Source organism: Arthrobotrys flagrans (assembly GCF_004000055.1).
Source record: "Arthrobotrys flagrans strain CBS H-5679 chromosome Unknown unitig_1, whole genome shotgun sequence".
Classification (NCBI taxonomy): Eukaryota; Fungi; Ascomycota; class Orbiliomycetes; order Orbiliales; family Orbiliaceae; genus Arthrobotrys; species Arthrobotrys flagrans.
In genome coordinates, this window is record NW_027137556.1 from 4,269,433 (window position 1) to 4,287,726 (window position 18,294).

An 18,294-nucleotide genomic window follows, 5' to 3' on the forward strand; every position below is an offset into this window, starting at 1 on the left:
AGGAAAGTAGCTACTGGGCTAGGATATTTTACGATAGAAGTATATGGTAGTATAGAGCACTGAAGGATTTAGGAGAGGAGTTCTAGTGGGTGATAGTTTTCAGGAATGGAGGTAGGAGAACGTTAATATCTTTTGTTTCTTCGGAAAATGAATTGGGGTAGATGTAAACGTACGCATAGTAGAGAAATTATAGAAGGATCCGGGCAAGGTATGTTAAGTACTATTTCGGACTAATGTCGATCGGGAGGGATCGGGAAAGAAACAACCGTTCCGAGACGGGGAAAGCCTTTTATTAATTTGTAATCCGTACTTCTTGTACAACTATACGTGGATACGATTACGGAATTTTGCGAAGAGATAAGTTGATGTTAGTTCTGCAGAAGCTGTTTGTTGCCAGCATGTGATGGATGGGGAATGTAGTCTTTGCCCCATGCCCAAATGCTAGTTATATTTCGCGGTGAAGAAAGTGTTGAATATGTTGTATTTCCGACACCTAAAAAGTATTAGTCCGGAACGTCATGCAAATCCGGAAAGACGAATTCCAGACACTTTCGCATAGAAGTCTTTTTTCATTGCCTTTGTTGGAAAGAATTTGAAAAAAGACGTTGGTCTTTTCTTGGTAGGTATGTAGATTTGTGAGACTGGAAAATTTTAATTAATCTCAGAAGTTTTTGGTCTAGGATTGTGAAACATGGTGATATCGATGGGATGTTTTCCCGAGATAGTGGCCGGTTTGAAGATTTCTTCTTATGTGGCCTGCGTAGACTCTAGGATCCATCAATCTTGTAAGAATAAGAATACTATCTAGATATCTATGTATTCTGCAAGTACAAATGAGCGTCCGGATCCTATAAAATTATAATAATATTAAAGAAGATCTGGATCTGATAAGAACGATCACGTGCCTAAACCGTTAACCCCCACACATTCTCCTGTCACTGACTGCAAGGACATGGGGCATGTGCATACCTAGACTCTATAAATAAGAATCCGTTCCTGGGTTAGAAAGTATGAAGATGAACCTGAGAACAGGTTTCGTTTTTGGACGAAGAAAAAAAGGCCTCAAGATGTGCGGAAACGGAATCCTGTTTGAAGGTATGTAAGTCAAAATCGATAGGATAAGTGTTTAGAACCCAGACGGAATGATGTGTGCCGAGAAATGATAAGAAGGAAAAATATGCCTGTTCCTAGAATGATTTGTACAAGTTGTACGAGACTATTATGCTGTGCGATTGTGATGTGTGTTTCAGGAACACGATAGAATCTACACAAAAGGGTATTCTTCTCGTGGAGACCATGAGAGCAATGATGATAGAGATGATGATATTGTAATTTTGTCCTATGCGAGTCGTTTATTGTCGGTGGCGTTCGGGGCTTGACGTCGTTTGGCGGGTTTAAAAGCTTACGAATCGGGACAGGAATTAGAATTGGCTGGTCGTTCTGGTCATGGTTGCCCCCTGGTTTCTTTTTTCTTTTTTTCTTTGACAATTAGAGAGATACCATCATCCGATTCTCATTTTATTTATTTTTTCTGTTCGGTGACAAGCAGACACATGGCGATTCGATGGGCTTCGGAAAGAGCTTTTCTGTTGTGCTGCATATTGTCCGTAACAGTTAACATTAATTGCCACCATCAACTATCACAACCATCAGTTTAACAACCAACCTCCAGCATGTTATATGCATCATCAGCATCGACATTAATTATCTCCATTTCCATCCACCGACAAAGACTAACTGGAATAGGACACTGTACCCACTTTCTGCCGACTGGAAGTAACGACGCTAGCGCATTGCAGTGGATATTTTGGTTTTTCTATTTTCTATTAGCTTGTACTTGTACCTTGCAATTGCCATCGTCGACGACGTTACATGCAACCTTTATTCTCCTCCTTTCCCACCTCTAATTCTTCTTTCCGTTCTTCCTCCTGCGCCTTTTCCTTTCGCAGAGTCTATATTATACGTACTATACGTACACCCCTGGGCCTCGCTTCTTCTATTTGGGACTTCCTTCGGCTGGGCCTTGTCGTTCGTTATCTGTGAATCTATTGTCCCAGTACAATCTCTCGCTCGCTCACTCACTAATCACTACTAATCTTTACTCTCCCATTCTTCCCGACGTCGCCGGCTCCTTTCCCTGGTGTTTTCTGGCTTAAAAACCAGTAGTCAAGTAACTACACAGGCACCGAGGCTTATTGACGCTCTCGATGCATTTGCGGGAGTGTTTGTAGCAGCTGCAGTGCCGCGCTCAATCAATCAACGGACCATCTTCTTGGTGACCAGCCATTTGCGAATAAACTTGCCAATAATTCCATTCCATTCCATTCTCTCCCTCCATCAACTTGAATTCCTCCACTTCTACCTCTTCCATAACCATCTATCCCCATCTTATTCCCCGTCTTCGTTTCCACCTATCCATTTTTTTTCTCTGTCTGTATTGGTGGCTGGTTTACCGGTAGTGACCGCTGTATTGCTGTATTGCTGTCGCTGTTACTGTCATCATTTGGGCAGTCCCGGCAATTGCAATTGCTCAACAGTCAATTGGGATTTTTATTTTTCACCATTCCGTCGGCTGATATCAATAGCAATCGGTCGGTCAATTGCAATCATTGTCTTTGAGATATTCGGTCGGTCGGCTGCTTTTTTTTGTCTCCTTGTTCGGTTGGCTTTGTCCATTAAACCGGTAAGTCCTTGCCAAGTTCCATCTCGCTAGAACGAGTCTCGTTCTTGATCTCATCATCAACCTCTCCCATATGCATATGGCCAGCCATGTGTGATGGAAACTGATCTAATTGACATTAACCCTCGCATCCCACTAGACAAAGAAGAATACGTTCCCACTCGCCATCTTGCAGCTGCTTGCCACTTGCAGCCCTTCTTCCGGATTCCCCTTTCGATTTTCCGTAGCTCGACCTGCTTTCGCACGCCTTCTTGCATATCTCGCCCTTCTTTTTCGGCCCAAAAATACATGCGCCATCTCGCATCCTGCCGTCGTCTGCCTCGTGCATACTCATTGAGGATTTCGTCGATCTCTTTCCCGTCCTCGTCGTTTTCTTCGTCTTTGTTATATTAAGTCGTTTGCTGCTGGTTTTTTAGAGCAGGAACGACTTGAAAGAAGGAGAAAGACGAGATGAAGTTGTTTAGAAAGCGATCCACTAGCAGTACCACGTCCACCAAGTTGAAGAGGCCATTGAGATCTGGATCACTGCCGCCAGAGGTTCCTGCTATACCACCACCTCCAATTCAAAATGGCGTCTCTCCACAGCAACAACAACCACCAATTCCTTCTAATGCGAAATCGTCGTTTGTTGGTCCGACTCATTTGGCGAGGCGGGATTCACGACGTGTAAATCCAAATGTTGGCAATGGTGGCGGTGTTGGTAGCTTTCTTGGTCCTGGGCCGGTTCCTGTGCCGTCAAATAATGGTGGTGGTGGTATTCCAACTGGAGCAAACGTCGATGATGGCTTTTCGACTCCTGTCTCTCAGGTTTCCGGTCTCACTCACCCGTCGGATGCTCCACCTGCACGTTCTACCGTGCCGCCGTCTGTGGATGCCATATCTACGGTTAGCTCCTTCAGGAAGGACGGACCTCGCCCTCTTCCTCCTATTCAAACAAATGGTCCGCAGATGCAGCTGAATGGACAACGGCTGTCAACTTCCACAATGCCGGATGATGGGTTTTATATGTCAAATATTGGCCGTCCCAGGAGGCTCTCAGGAACATCTGCCATCGGTTCGGAGTTTGATTCAAGGCCGTCGAGCATGACGGTCACAGGGATGTCACGGCCCGCTGGTGCTAGTACTATAAATACCGTCAACCGCAAACCGCCACCCCCACCGTTGCGTGATAATCCAAGTAACTCTACGTTGCCCCAAGAGTGGACGGACAGGGACCCTAGTATCAATACCCGATTCACACACTCTCCAACTCCTTCAGAATCTGCTTCCATGCAGAGTTCCGTAGTGTATCCCCAACAACCACAATCTGAAAGGAGAAACTTCTCCCAGGGCGGTCCACCACCTACAAATAATAGATTTCGTCTGCCGCCACCACACTCTTATCCTCCTCACCCCCCTCCTCCTCCACATCACTTACAAAACCCTAACAGTCCCCGCCGCGGCCCTCCTCTCTCTAGATATCCGCACCAATATCGTCCTAACAGTGCCAGCCAACGACTTCCTCCACCTCCTCGATTCCTTCCACCACAGAACCTCTCTAGAACTGGCAGCTTTCGAAATTCACAAAATATGCTTCCATCTCTCCCAGAAAACAGACGTGCTAACACCATGCCTTCGTCCAACTCATCTCCTCTTCGTCCAAACATCCCTCCTGTTCCTGGACCGAAGCATCTGGCTATCTCCTTCTCGCCAAGCCATATCAAATGCAACACCCGGCACCAGGTCATGATGCCCTTCAAGAACTATCACCACCCCGTCCCATGTACTACATGCCGACGTGTTGCTGTTGATGGAATGCAGTACTGCACCCACTGTGCCCTCCGTGTTTGTAGAGAATGCGCGGACAGGCTCAAGAAGGAGTGGAATGGTGACATCACCAAGGGATGGGGTAATGTTACCTCTGCGGCCGAGGAGTTTAGAGCCTCCGTTGGCCCCGAGACCACCATGGTTGCCGGGTGGTCGGATCATTCTCCACCCGTTGGTGCCAAAGCTGCTGTTAGCCAGCTGTCCTGGCCTACTCGTTCCAATACCGAACGTGTCACCGGCCTGCTTGGTACCCCATACCGCCCAAAAACCGCCCCGAATCCTACTGCGTCGTCTTACCAAAACGCCTCGGATATGGATATTCCAGATATGATCGACCAAAATCAATTTAACTTCGAAAGCAACATGGATCTTGAATCTGGTGCATCTACTGTATCACCACCTTCACCGGTTACTCCACCTGCTTTCGGAGGCGTTGGCGGTGAACATCGCCTCCCACTCACCCTCCCTAACGAGCATCGTCTCCCTCCATTGGCTATTCCTCCAAGCAAGCACACTTTCGAAGCCCCTGGCTATGGATATACGGCTTCTCCCGAGATCGTTTCGGATTCGAACCCAGAATTGGTCCAACCCCGTCCTCAGTACCCTGTCGACCCGGCCAACCTTCTCAATTCGGATTCCCGTCGTTCTCGCTCTTACGGCTACGCTCTGAATCCACCACCGCCCCCACCACCTGCTACTGCTACCACCGCTCTCTATCGCACCGACACTCAAATTAGTAACACAACTGTCGGTAAGAACTCAGTTGCCCGCCCTTTCACCGGTAATGCTAGTATCGGTGGCCGCAGCAGTATCTTTGATACATTCAAGTCATCTGGTGGTGAGAAGAAAAAGAAGGGTTTGAAGGGGTTGTTTTCGAAGAATAAATGATTGAGTGAACTTTACCATCGAAAACATATTTGGGACTAGAATCACATTGCCATGGGCTCTCATTCCTCCTTCTCTTTCATCTTGCATACTTTTTCGCATGTTATTGATTTCTTTTTTCTTTTTGTCTTTTTTTACATACGACATCATACGCATCGCGGCATTCATGATGCCATTCTTACTTTTTTCCTTTTCCTTTTTGTTCCTTGCATTACCTCCTCTTCTCTTCCTCCTTTTCCGACTTGACTACTCTGCTCTGTCTCCACCTACCTCTCAACTACCACTGTCGAACCCCCCCCCCCCCTTTATAAAACTATTTCCTTTGTTGGAATTTTCCTTCGAGTCGGTTGTAGCGTGGCGTTCCGGGCATAATTGATTTGGGAGGGCTTTCCTATGGTACTACTACTAACTATTGAAAACTGACACTATTATTAATTTTTACTTTCTCCCACTCCTTCCTTTCCTTTAGTTGTCCTTTGCATCTCCATCTCCTTTGTCTATTGTCTTTTTTTTTTTCCCTTTTTGGTTGTTTGGCGGGTTCTATATTCTTAGGCTCCTTGGTTGCTCTTCTTCCTCAAAATCCTCTTGGGCGAGCTGTTCGTTTCTTTTTTGTTTTCAACTAGCGGGCATGCTCCATATTTGAACGGTATTGCTGAGGCACGTCGCGGCTATATTTTTATTTCGTGGATGCATGCATGGGGATAAATGCATCTGCATATCATACCTGTTTGAGATAATCAAAAGCTGAGTATTATTCATCTCTCTCTCTGTGGGCTCTTTGGCCATACGGCTTCATACAGTGGTGGTTTTTTATTATTATTGTATTTGTAGGATAGGATATGATATTTAGATGGAATGAAACATTAGAAGAACAGTCAATATTATCATTTAGAGAATATACTTCGTAACCAAGAATGCAGTCTCGCGGTAGTGCCTACACGTAGAATGATACATGTGAGCTTAGTGGAGTAGCTGTGTGTTGAATCCTTGGCGTTCAAGCTACCCTTCAACGTCGCGACTTTTTGACTCCCAGAAACCTAAAAAAAAAATCTTTGAGCTTCACCAAAACCACAACTCCACGTGCACCAGCTTCGACATCTCCAACCAACATACGAAGCGCCGTCAATCATATTTGGGGTCATCGCTATAGCATTGAACTTGCGTTCTGCTAGTATCTTGTCCTTTTTCCCACGATAAATACGTTTTTTTTTGCACGCGTGAGAGTTTTAATCCACGACACAATACCCACCGACGTTGTAGTCATCGAATTCTATCGTTAACGCCTCATCGCCATCACCATTCCATCCATTTGCCGATTATTCACGACTTACGACTGTCATTTCCATAAAACCCACCATCATAACCATCCCAACCACCGGCCACTCTCCGGCCATACCACCCTAATACCCATCGAAAAAGATGTCCGGACAAGGCTCCGGCGGCGGTGGAGGAGGAGGTGGAGGCGGCCAACCCTCCAACCAATCCCAATACAATTACGCCAACATGTCGAATTTAGTCCTCCAAGCCGATCGAAGATTTGGATCAGGACCTCGACGTGGCGATGAAGCGAGTGGAGAAGCTGAATCGCTTGCTGGGCGCGTGAGTATTAAGGATATGGGGACGCGGTCGACTCGTGATATTGCACCTAAGGAAAAGAGGAAACCGATGAAGAAAAGTGAACTTGGGGGATTGGGGGGTAGTGGTGGTGTTGAGGATGTTAGGGTGCCGATGAGGGGGGATAGGAGGAAGAAGTATATCCCTTTCCACGCTTTTTTTGCCTTTTTGATGGATGGAGTTAGATGCTAATGTGATTTTTCTGAGTAATATAGAGAAGCAACGTTATCGTCAGCCACAGACTTTGCAATCGAAGGTCTAAAATACCGTCCGCGAACGCAAGAAACCCGCGACGTATACGATTTAATCCTCTCCTTCGTTCTTGACGAATTACACGGCGACGTCCCATCTGATGTCGTACGGTCTGCAGCCGATGCTATCCTTGAGACTTTAAAATCCGAGGGTCTTAAGGATTTTGATAAAAAAAAGGAGATTGATGAGGTTTTGGGGGTGGTGTTGAAGGCTGATAGGTTTAATAAGCTGGTTAACCTGGGGAAAAAGATTACGGATTATGATGCTGAGGGGGATGAAGAGATGGGGGGTACCGGGGAAGGAGAGGTGGAGGATTTGGATGATCGACATGGTGTTGCTGTTGTGTTTGATGAGGATGAGGAAGAGGATGAAGAAGGGGCTGGGACTTTTGAGGTTGGGGATGATGGGAGTGATGATGAAGAAGAAGATGGTGCTGCTGTTAAAGACGAAGGGGAGAAGGAAGGAGATGAAGATGAGGAAAGTAGTGATGAGTTAGTCATCAAAGCTACTACTACGTCGGATGGGAAGAAGAAGGGCAAAGACGAAGATAAGGAGTTTGTACCCGCACATATGATCGATGCATTCTGGCTACAACGAACGATCGGTACCGTCTACGCGGACGTCCACGAGGCAGCGACAAAGTCTACGACTGCGATGGATTTATTGGCCAGTGAGGTTCCATTACGACAGTTGGAAAATGACCTTATGGAACTTTTTGATTATGAGCATTTCGATATTGTTAAGGTGCTTACGAAAAATCGCGAGAAGATTGTGTGGTGTACACGACTTGCGAAGGCTGGTGGGGAAGATGAGGCGGAGGGGATTAGGAAGGAGATGGTACAGGCGGGGTTGAAGGGGATTTTGGATGAGGTTGAGGCGAGGGATGGGAAACCTGCTTCTTCGGCTGCTACCAGTGGTGGCAAGGCTATCAAGGCGGATCTGATGGATGTTGATGTTCCGGCTGAGGAAAAGCATCCGCAGGGAGAGAAGAAGGCGGGACAGTTTGTAACCGGACTACAGCCGAAGAAGACCTTTGATCTTGAAAACCTCATCTTCGAACAAGGAAATCACCTCATGACAAACCCTAACGTCAAGCTCCCGCAAGGTTCGACAAAGCGACTTTTTAAGGGGTACGAAGAGTACCATATCCCCATTCCTAAAAAGAAAGGCGACATCCCCGGTGAGGAATTGGTCAGTGTATCTTCCATGCCTCAGTGGGCACAGCACCCCTTTACGGCGTCGAAATCAACAGAACTTAACCGAATTCAGTCGAAATGTTACCCAACCGCGTTTAACGGAGATGGAAACATGCTCGTTTGTGCGCCCACGGGTTCTGGAAAGACTAATGTGGCCATGTTGACGATGTTACGCGAGATTGGGAAGAATATTGATCCGAATACTGGACAGGTTCGGCTTGATGATTTTAAGATCATATATATCGCCCCCTTGAAGGCTTTGGTCCAAGAACAAGTCGGCAATTTTAGAAAAAGACTTGAGCATTATGGCATCAAAGTTGCGGAGTTGACTGGAGATCGACAGTTGACGAAAGCACAGATTGCGGATACGCAAGTTATTGTTACCACGCCGGAGAAGTGGGATGTTATTACTCGAAAGGCTACGGATACGAGTTATACGAACCTTGTCAGGTTGATTATTATCGACGAAATTCATTTACTTCATGACGAACGTGGTCCCGTGCTTGAGAGTATTGTTAGCCGAACGATCAGACGGCAGGAGCAAACTCTTGAAGCTGTGCGTATCGTTGGGTTGTCTGCTACTTTGCCGAATTACCTTGACGTTGCTGCGTTCCTGCGGGTTGATACCGTCTCTGGACTTTTCCATTTCGATGGCAGTTATCGACCTTGTCCCCTCAAACAGGAGTTTGTGGGTGTGACGGAGAAGAAACCGCATAAACAACTGCAGGTCATGAACGAAGTTACGTATAATAAGGTGATGGAACAAGTTACCAAGAATCAGATGCTTATCTTTGTACATTCTCGGGCGGATACGGGGAAGACGGGGAAGTATGTCAGGGATAAAGCTATTGAGCTTGGGACTATCGGGGATATTATCCGAAGCGATGAAGCCAGTCAAGAGATTTTGAGGGAGGAGGCAGAGGGAGTTGAGAATGCGGAGCTGAAGGATTTGATGCCTTATGGTATTGGTATCCATCATGCGGGGATGGGGAGGTTCGATAGGCAGATTGTGGAGGATTTGTTTACTGATGGTGCGCTGAGGGTGCTAGTCTGCACTGCTACTCTTGCTTGGGGTGTTAATCTTCCGGCTCATACGGTTATCATCAAGGGTACTACTGTTTACTCCCCTGAAAAGGGTGATTGGGTAGAACTTTCGCCGCAGGATGTGCTCCAGATGCTTGGAAGAGCTGGAAGGCCGCAGTATGATGTTTACGGAGAGGGTATCATCATTACGAAGAGCACGGAGTTACAATATTACCTTGGTTTGCTGAATCAACAGCTTCCGATTGAAAGTCAGTTTGTGAGCAAGCTGATTGATAATTTGAATGCTGAGGTTGTGTTGGGTACTGTTAAGAGTCGGGATGATGCGGTGGAATGGTTGGGGTATACTTATCTCTACGTTAGGATGCTGCGGTCGCCGGTTATTTATAACGTTGGGCACGACTATGATGGAGATGATGCGTTGCTCCAGAAGAGGGTGGATTTGGCACATTCGGCGGCGGTTATGCTTGATAAGTGTGGACTTGTCAAGTATGATGTTAAATCCGGGAAACTAACGGCAACGGAGTTGGGGAGGATTGCAAGTCATTATTATATTACGCATAAGAGTATGCAGACTTATACTCAGCATTTGGCGCCTAATATCTCTACTATTGAGATGTTTAGGTTGTTTTCGTTGAGTGAGGAGTTTAAGTATATCCCTGTGAGAAGGGATGAGACTCCTGAGTTGCAAAAGTTGTTGGGGAAGGTGCCGGTGCCGGTTAAGGAAGGGGCTGAGGATCCACAGGCGAAGATTAATGTGCTGTTGCAGGCATATATTTCACGGCTGAAGTTGGACGGGTTGGCGTTGATGGCTGATATGGTTTATGTTACGCAGAGTGCTGGGAGGATTTTGAGGGCGGTGTTTGAGATGTGTTTGAAGAAAGGGTGGGCTAGCGTCGCGAAGATTGCACTGGAGCTTTGTAAGACTGTTGAGAAGAGGATGTGGCCGACTATGACGCCTCTTCGACAGTTCGCGGATTGTCCTACTGATGTTGTGAGGAAGCTGGAGAAGATGGACATTCCGTGGAGTAGGATGTTTGATATGGAGGTTCCGGAGTTGGGGGAGTTGGTGGGGAGTGCTAGTAATGGAAGGGTTATTCATCCGTTACTTAGGAAGTTTCCGAGGGTTGATGTTCAAGCTCAGGTTCAGCCTGTTACGAGGAGTTTGTTGAGGGTTGAGATGACGATTACGCCTGAGTTTGAGTGGGATGATGCGGTTCATGGGAATGCTGAGGGGTTCTGGATTATTGCTGAGGATTGCGATGGAGAGCAGGTGCTGTTTTCGGATCAGTTTATTCTGAAGAGGGACTATACGACCGGAGATGAGAATCAACATCTTGTGGAGTTTACGGTACCGATCTCCGAACCCGTTCCGCCGAATTATTTCTTTACAGTGGTTAGCGATCGGTGGATGCATTCGGAAACAAAGTTGGCGGTCAGCTTTAGAAAGTTGATTTTGCCGGAGAAGTTTCCGGCGCATACGCAATTACTAGATTTGCAGCCCTTGCCGGTTAATGCGCTTAAGAGGAAGGAGTTTGTGGCGTTATATCCGGGGTGGAGGGAGTTTAATAAGATACAGACGCAGGTTTTTAATTCGCTGTTTGGGACGGATGAGAATGTGTTTGTGGGGGCTCCGGTGGGGAGTGGAAAGACTGTTTGCGCGGAGTTTGCGCTGTTGAGGCATTGGTCGAAGAAGGAGCCTGGGAGGGCGGTTTATATTGCGCCGTTTCAGGAGTTGGTGGATCAGAGGTTGAAGGATTGGAATAAGAGGATGGGACATCTGGGGAAGACGATTGTGAAGTTGACGGGGGAGACGACGGCGGATCTTAAGCTTTTGGAAAAGGGAGATTTGGTACTTGCGACACCTGGACAATGGGATGTGCTGTCTAGACAATGGCAGAGACGACGGAATGTGCAGACTGTTAATCTGTTTATTGCGGATGATATTCACATGCTTGGGGGTAATCTTGGTTATCTCTATGAGATTGTGGTGTCTAGGATGCAGTATATTGCCATTCAGCTGGAGAAGACGGATACGAGGATTGTGGCGCTCAGTGTTTCTCTTGCGAATGCTAGGGATCTTGGGGAGTGGATTGGAGCTACTTCGCATACGATTTACAATTTCAGTCCGTTCGATCGACCAGTTCCTTTAGTGGTTCATATGCAGAGTTTTACGATACCGCATCATCCGAGTTTGATGCTGGCTATGGTTAAGCCGGTTTATCAGGCTATTGTTCAACATTCACAGGGAGAAAGGGCGGTGGTTTATGTCTCCAGCCGGAAGGAGTGTAGAAATTCCTCGGTTGATTTGTTGACGCAGTGTATTGCTGGTGATGACGAGGATATTTTCTTACACGCCGATCCTGAGGATGAAGGGTTTTTGAAGATGTTGGAAAAAGTCACGGAGAAGGCACTTGCGGCTAGTTTGAGGCATGGGATTGGGTATTTCCATGAAGCGCTGAATGCTTCTGATAAACAGATTGTACGGTATCTGTTCGAGGCTGGTGCTGTGCAGGTGCTCTTTGCGACTAGAGATGTTTGTTGGGAATTGGATGTTACTGCGCCGCTTGTTGTGGTTATGGGCACTCAGTTCTTTGAAGGTCGGGAGCATCGGTATGTGGATTATCCGTTGAATGAGGTGCTTCAGATGCTCGGACGGTCGGCGGATAAAGCAGTTCTTATGCCACCCGCCGCGAAGAAGGATTATTACCGCAAGTTTGTCAATGAGGCGTTACCGATCGAAAGTCATTTACAATCATATCTCGCCGATGCGTTCGTGGGGGAGATTAGTACGAAGATGATTACTTCGACTCAAGATGCGGTTGATTGGACTACATATACCTATTTTTATAGGAGACTTCTTGCGAATCCTAGCTTTTATGGGTTGACGGATGTTAGTCATGAGGGGCTTTCTACGTTTTTGTCGGAGATGGTGGAGAATACGTTGAAGGAGTTGTCGGAGGCGAAGACTATTGATCTTGATGAGGAGGATGATAGTGTTTCACCGCTCAACCCGGCAATGATTTCGGCGTATTATAATGTGTCGTTTATTACGATGCAGACGTTCTTATTGAGTTTGAATGCTAAGACGAAGTTGAAGGGGTTATTAGAGATTGTTACCTCTGCTACTGAGTTTGAAGTTATTCAAATTAGGAAGAAAGAGGGGGGTTTGTTGAGAAGGATTCATGAGAGTTTACCGGTTAAGATGCAGGAACCGGTGAATTATGAGTCTGCGCATTTTAAGGCGTTTGTTTTGCTTCAGGCGCATTTTTCGAGGTTGCAGTTGCCCGTGGATTTGAAGAGTGATCAGGCGGTTGTGGTTGGGAAAGTATTAGGGTTACTAAATGCGTGCGTGGATGTGCTTAGTAGTGAGGGGGCGGTTAATGCTATGAGGGCTATGGAGATGAGTCAGATGGTTGTGCAGGGGATGTGGGATGTTAGTAGGGATAGTCCGCTGAAGCAGATACCGTGGTTTGGGGCGGAGGAGGTGAAGATTGCTAATGGGTTTGGGTATGTATTCTTCTTCCCCTTTTTTATCTTAGGCAGTCTTTTGGGGGGACTGGGGCTAATGTATTTTGATTTTAGGATCAAACGAGTCTTTGACTTCATCGATGAGATGGGACCGGATGGTGAAAATAGAGAAAAACTTCTGAAGGCGTTAGGATTCGATCGTAGTCAATTACAGGCCATCGCATCCTTCACCAATGAAAAATACCCGGACGTGGAATTTAACGCCGAAATCGAAGATCAAGACTCCATTGTCGCTGGTCAACCGGCGTACATCAACATCTCACTATCCCGCGAAGAAGACGACGGCGAAGAAGAAGACGCAGAAGAGCCCGATCTAACGGTCCACGCACCATTTTATACAGGACAAAAGATGGAAGGGTGGTGGGTTGTTGTTACGGATGATACTACGAATAGTTTGTTGGCTATTAAACGGTTGACGTTTGGAAAGAAGACGAATGTTAGACTGGAGTTTGTGGTGGCGACGGAGGGGACGCATAGGGTTAGTGCGTTTTTGATGAGTGATTGTTATGTTGATGTTGATCAGGAATTGGGGTTTGAGGTTGTGGTTGCGGAAGGGGGGGAGGAGGAGGAGGAGGAGGAGGAGGAGGAGGAGGAGGAATAGGGGTTTTTTTTAGGAGGGGAAGAGTGTATTATATGATGAAGGATTGGTACAGGTTGTCCTCTTTTTTACTCTGAGGCTGTACTTTGTTTATTTCTTTAAAAAAAAAAAAATTTCAATTATGTTTGCATCGCGGGTTTATTTGCTATTGTTTTTCCTGTTGTAATGTTAGAGAGATATAAATGGAGACTATTATGTTACAAAATTAACGTTTCAGATTCTAGCTTGCTTTTTATAAAAAAGAAAAGGTGAACGTTGTGTGGTAACGTTGGTTGGTTTGGTTTAGTTTGGAAGTTTTAACGTTTCGAGATGATGATTATTAGTTCTCTTCCTAGTGAATATTCGGATTTAATTTCTCCATAGAGGGTTTTAGTCCCGCCCCGTCTTGAGATGTTGGTATTATATATTTAGATTTCTTTCCAACTTTTGAATTCTTAAGAATCAATTTATAACGTATAACGACCAGGTCCGGTACGAGACAAATTTGTTGCGTTATATTTGTGTTGCATAGTTAGCCGACAGTGGGATAAAAGCTTGTGTTACCCGAAGGATGGTGGGGCAAGACTTTTGCTTCTTTCACACTAATCCTCACTAGCTCAAGTGGTTAATGCTACTGTTGGTGGTTTTAAGACAAGACCGAGTTTCAATTAGTTCGCGACTTCATTTGATTGCAGACTCTGATTTTTGCAGGCTTCTAGAACAGTAGATGGCTGTAAAACGAAGCAAATGGCTTGTGAAACTTTAATGATACATGCAAGGATGAAAGATTTTAAGCAACCTGCCTTTCTAAATGCGGCTATAGTTAGTTGTGAGTAGATTCGGATCTAGTCAACAGATTGACCGCTTAAGCGCTTTGTAATATAGCAGCAGATAACTACTAGACTAAATGCAAAAGGTTTCGTTATATGATTACTTAATTATACCGAGATAATTAATTTGCTATCATATATATTAGGTATTCGAAAATCCGAATCCTGCCTATCAGTATCAAGGGAGTTATTGGAGAATCCAAATTCCTCTTATCGCGTTGACATTCCAGCTGAAGGTTATCTTGGTTCTTGCCCGGATATGTTCTACGGTGGAATTTGTAGATGTGGAGTAGCTTTGAGTAATTTACCAGCCCTTGTAAATTTAAAGGCGTTCATTGCATTGCCAAAACATATCTATAACAAAGAATACATACAACAATGCCCATCTTTAACACCTATTCAACTAGTAAAAACATGGCAGAAAATATATTCGATCAAGAAAGTCCCCTAATTCCCAACCTTTTTAGCCTTTGGCTTTGGAACCGGAGTTCGCTGTGGTGGATCATAGCACATCGGTTTGTAAATCAAAGTCGCAGTCGTAGCAGTGACCGTAGCGTCCGGGGTCCTCGATTCATTGATCGTTTCGGTTACGACTTCCAAAGAACAGCCTTGGCAAATAAGGTCACGCGGAATTCCTTCCATTATTGTATATATCGTTGTCGTGTATGGCTCGTTGGATGGTGGGTAGCTGGTTGTAACGGTGAACTGGGTTACACAGGGGGCCGTGGCGGGGACGCTGACCCTGGTGACTTGAGGAGCGGCGAGGGCGGCGCTGAAGAAATAAGTAGCGTTAGTGTATAATTCTTTTTATATTTTTGCGGGGGTGTTTGTGGAGGGTTGTTATCAAGTACCCGGCAAAGTTGAGAGCCATGGCGAGGGTAATGAATAGCTGCATTTTGTGTTTTTTTATACGGATATTGATGGGGAAAATGAAAGATAAGTTCGTTTTGGAGCCTGGGCTCTAAAGTAAAGGACGATAGCGAGTGTAGAGAAAAAATAGTCGGAGAGCTGTTGAGTAGTACAGGATGCTTTTAATGTGCGTGATGATGATGATAGAAGTGGAGGAATTGGATGTCTATCTCGATAGGCTTTATATAGATAACTTCGACTTTGCAAATATCCAAAAGATAGCTAGCAGTCATGAAATGAAGAGTCTCTTAGAGCATGCCGCGGACCGTCGATCATTGATGTGTAGACATTGCAGCTTCCTAATTAATCACATTGATCGATTTCAAAACAATCGGAGGACTAGTTTCGATTTGTTGTCTCATATTTACGTACGTTCGAGTTCATGTTGGAGCTAGGGAAACGTTAGATATCGAGGGTCGTTACTAGACGAGGGTCTAGCTATCCGACACCCTAACCAAATTGACTTCTATTATTATGTCGAGAATGAATGCTTTCGGCGGACGTTGCGGTGACATTGAATGGTTTCAACGTGAGAGTATTTTCAGTGTTTGGAAGAGGGGGCTAGGGTTCAAAAATTTGTGTTTTTCAAGCTTGTCCTACCTAAATGGATATCGGAGGCGATAATCATACGTTTAAAGGCTTTGAACTGTACTATCTAGGATCCTGTGTGCACGTGGTCCCGTGGCAATATGGGGCATTTCGCTGTAAAAGTCACAGGGTGAACAATTAGTCCTTTTTCTGGGGTAATCTGATCAGTAGCCGGGGAAATTACTGGGAAAGGTTTAGTGTATTCGCTCTTGATGCAAAATAACGGCTGTGGCGTCCAAGCTCGGAAGAAGTACTCTCTTTCTGATGTGGGTGCTTTTCTCTGCATAATGACGCAGGGAAAAGAGATTACGGGTGTCAGCTTGACTTAGAACTTTTATTTACATAGACTTTTTGTGTTAATGCCTAGATGCGACGGCAATAGTGCTATACCGTGTTGACGGGATTTGAGGAGAGATGCCACATTGCATTGCAGGATGGCGTAGCATCGTTTGTTCCGAATGGGTAGTTGTATGTATGACAAGCAAAAATGCCCTAAAGCTTGTGTTCTTCGTTAGGGCTACTCGAATCGAATTGCTCGGTTCGAACAATTTTATTGTTTACGAGATGCTCCGTACCGGGGCAAATTCCACTGGAATGACATTTTGGAGCTTAATTTGTAGTTGTACATAGCTGTAATGTTTAAAATATCATGACTAGCCGCAGATACCCCTATCTTAGGATTTTGAGGGGAGATGAATCTAGGGTTGGTTTACGTCCTGAAGAAAGTCTAATTAATTAGATTCAGGCTGGACCGGTCCTCGACATGTTTAATGATGATGAATCCTGGGAATCGATATTTAGTTTGGGGAGCTCCAAACCGTAATGTTGACTGGTATATAGAGGCTGTAGACAGGCCGGGGTTTTGGCGATTCTAAATCTATGGATATATCGATATTAAGGGTCTGTTAGGGTGCTGGCCCCAGTGTCTATGAAGCTACCACACCTGTAACAGAACATCTGCGAAAGATCGAAGAATGACGTCATATGACTATATTGTGCCCTACTCTCCGCCCGCTGTCGCGGTGAAGATAGGAAGGTGGAACCACATGCACATCCAGCAGATTGAGGGGATGTAACATAAAATCTTTTCTCAAATGCCGCTTTTTTTGTTGTCGTGGGGGATCGACAGCTGGAGGGTCTCCTTTTCTTCGGATACTTAAGTGAGTAGCTATCGATAGTCATATACTGGGCTGCAGAGGGTACTTACCATAGGGGAAAGGGGTGCGTCTTCTGGGCCGGCTATCAGATAACAGTCAATCTTAAATTAGGCTTCGTAGCAATAAACCTATCGTAAAGGGCCGTTAAGACATATTTGAGGGACAAGAGGTTCCTCAAAGCCCCAAATCCAATTTCCTACGGTAAGTAGTTACGTGTTTGAGGTTTTGATCGAAAAGTGGGTTGAAATGTATGTGTTGTATGCACAGCTTGCATAGTATGAATCGTGCTGGATTTGATAAGCTTTGGGTGGTTCTGGCCTGGTAATATACTGTCTACTGCTGAAAGTCTGCTTAATCGGCAGCTATTCATTTTTTTATCCCTCACGTGGCAGAATAAATTATTGAGCCAGCCTTTCAGGGCTTCTATTGCAGCATAACTTAGCTAAGGTGAGCCCGAAGCATGCATGTGAGTAGATCTAGTCTGGTCTCATAGCTCTACTTAGCTCTGTATGCGCAGCTAACATAAGTCCGCTGAATGATAAGTACCCAGTCTCAAATGCGTCCTGTTGCTCCCTGTGGCCCTTGAGCAATTGAGCAGTCGTGAGTCGAAACTTGAAGACACCGCCTTTGGAAATACCATTGCTTCATTGGTCTCCAACTACGGGTCATGGGGACATACCTTTGTTCCACTCGAAAAACTCAAAAATCGAAAAATCTAATATTGCAACAGCTTCAACACAAAAAAGGGAATTCTCAAAGTGAGAAGAATTATATTATTTACTTATATACAAATAGATTACATTTCATAATTAAGGCCATGTAATCGTAGCAGGAGGTGGACTAACAGATTAACGTGCAAACTGTTTATATTATAAATTTCATGAGAATGGCGAGGTTGCAGGCTGTATGATTTAGGTGTTGTAATTTGGGTGTGCACAACACAATCAACAGCCTGCCCGCCTGTGAACTGCTTGTTCTGCTGCCTGCTTGCAGGCAGCCCAACAGTTGCAGCTGGCTGGAACAAAATTGTGTTGTTCACTATCTACCAGCCGGTCGGCCGACCAGCCTTATAACTCTACCAAAATTTATTTTTTATTTTAATTCTAAAATATATGCTTATATACACTAAGATCTAGCTTCTCAAAATAATATATCCAATCCTGGAATCAAATCATATCTGCGGCGCTAGCTGCAGCGATCTTATTAAGATTATTGCAATTAAATTTTT

The 18,294-nt window shown here is 45.3% G+C and overlaps 3 protein-coding genes across 4 annotated transcripts; 2 read left to right on the forward strand and 1 right to left on the reverse strand.

Moving 5' to 3' along the window:
• Positions 1–3,130: 3,130 nt before the first annotated feature.
• Positions 3,131–5,374, forward strand: DFL_009270 (uncharacterized protein; the record flags this gene model as incomplete). Of its 2 annotated transcripts, none has more annotated exons than XM_067639130.1 (1): positions 3,131–5,374. In XM_067639130.1, the coding sequence occupies one exon, from the start codon at positions 3,131–3,133 to the stop codon at positions 5,372–5,374; it is 2,244 nt and encodes a 747-aa protein (XP_067486949.1). The 2 variants fall into 2 exon arrangements, with proteins under 2 accessions (XP_067486949.1, XP_067486950.1); XM_067639131.1 differs by having other exon boundaries at positions 3,665–5,374.
• Positions 5,375–6,790: 1,416 nt separating this feature from the next.
• Positions 6,791–13,606, forward strand: DFL_009271 (uncharacterized protein; the record flags this gene model as incomplete). The annotated part of the gene is made up of 3 exons (XM_067639132.1): positions 6,791–7,122; positions 7,201–12,984; positions 13,060–13,606. The coding sequence occupies 3 exons, from the start codon at positions 6,791–6,793 to the stop codon at positions 13,604–13,606; spliced, it is 6,663 nt and encodes a 2,220-aa protein (XP_067486951.1).
• A 1,253-nt stretch (positions 13,607–14,859) lies between these two features.
• On the reverse strand, positions 14,860–15,307 carry DFL_009272 (uncharacterized protein; the record flags this gene model as incomplete). Its single annotated transcript, XM_067639133.1, has 2 exons — positions 14,860–15,184; positions 15,264–15,307. 2 exons carry the CDS (start codon positions 15,305–15,307, stop codon positions 14,860–14,862), a joined length of 369 nt encoding a protein of 122 aa, XP_067486952.1.
• Positions 15,308–18,294: the final 2,987 nt, after the last annotated feature.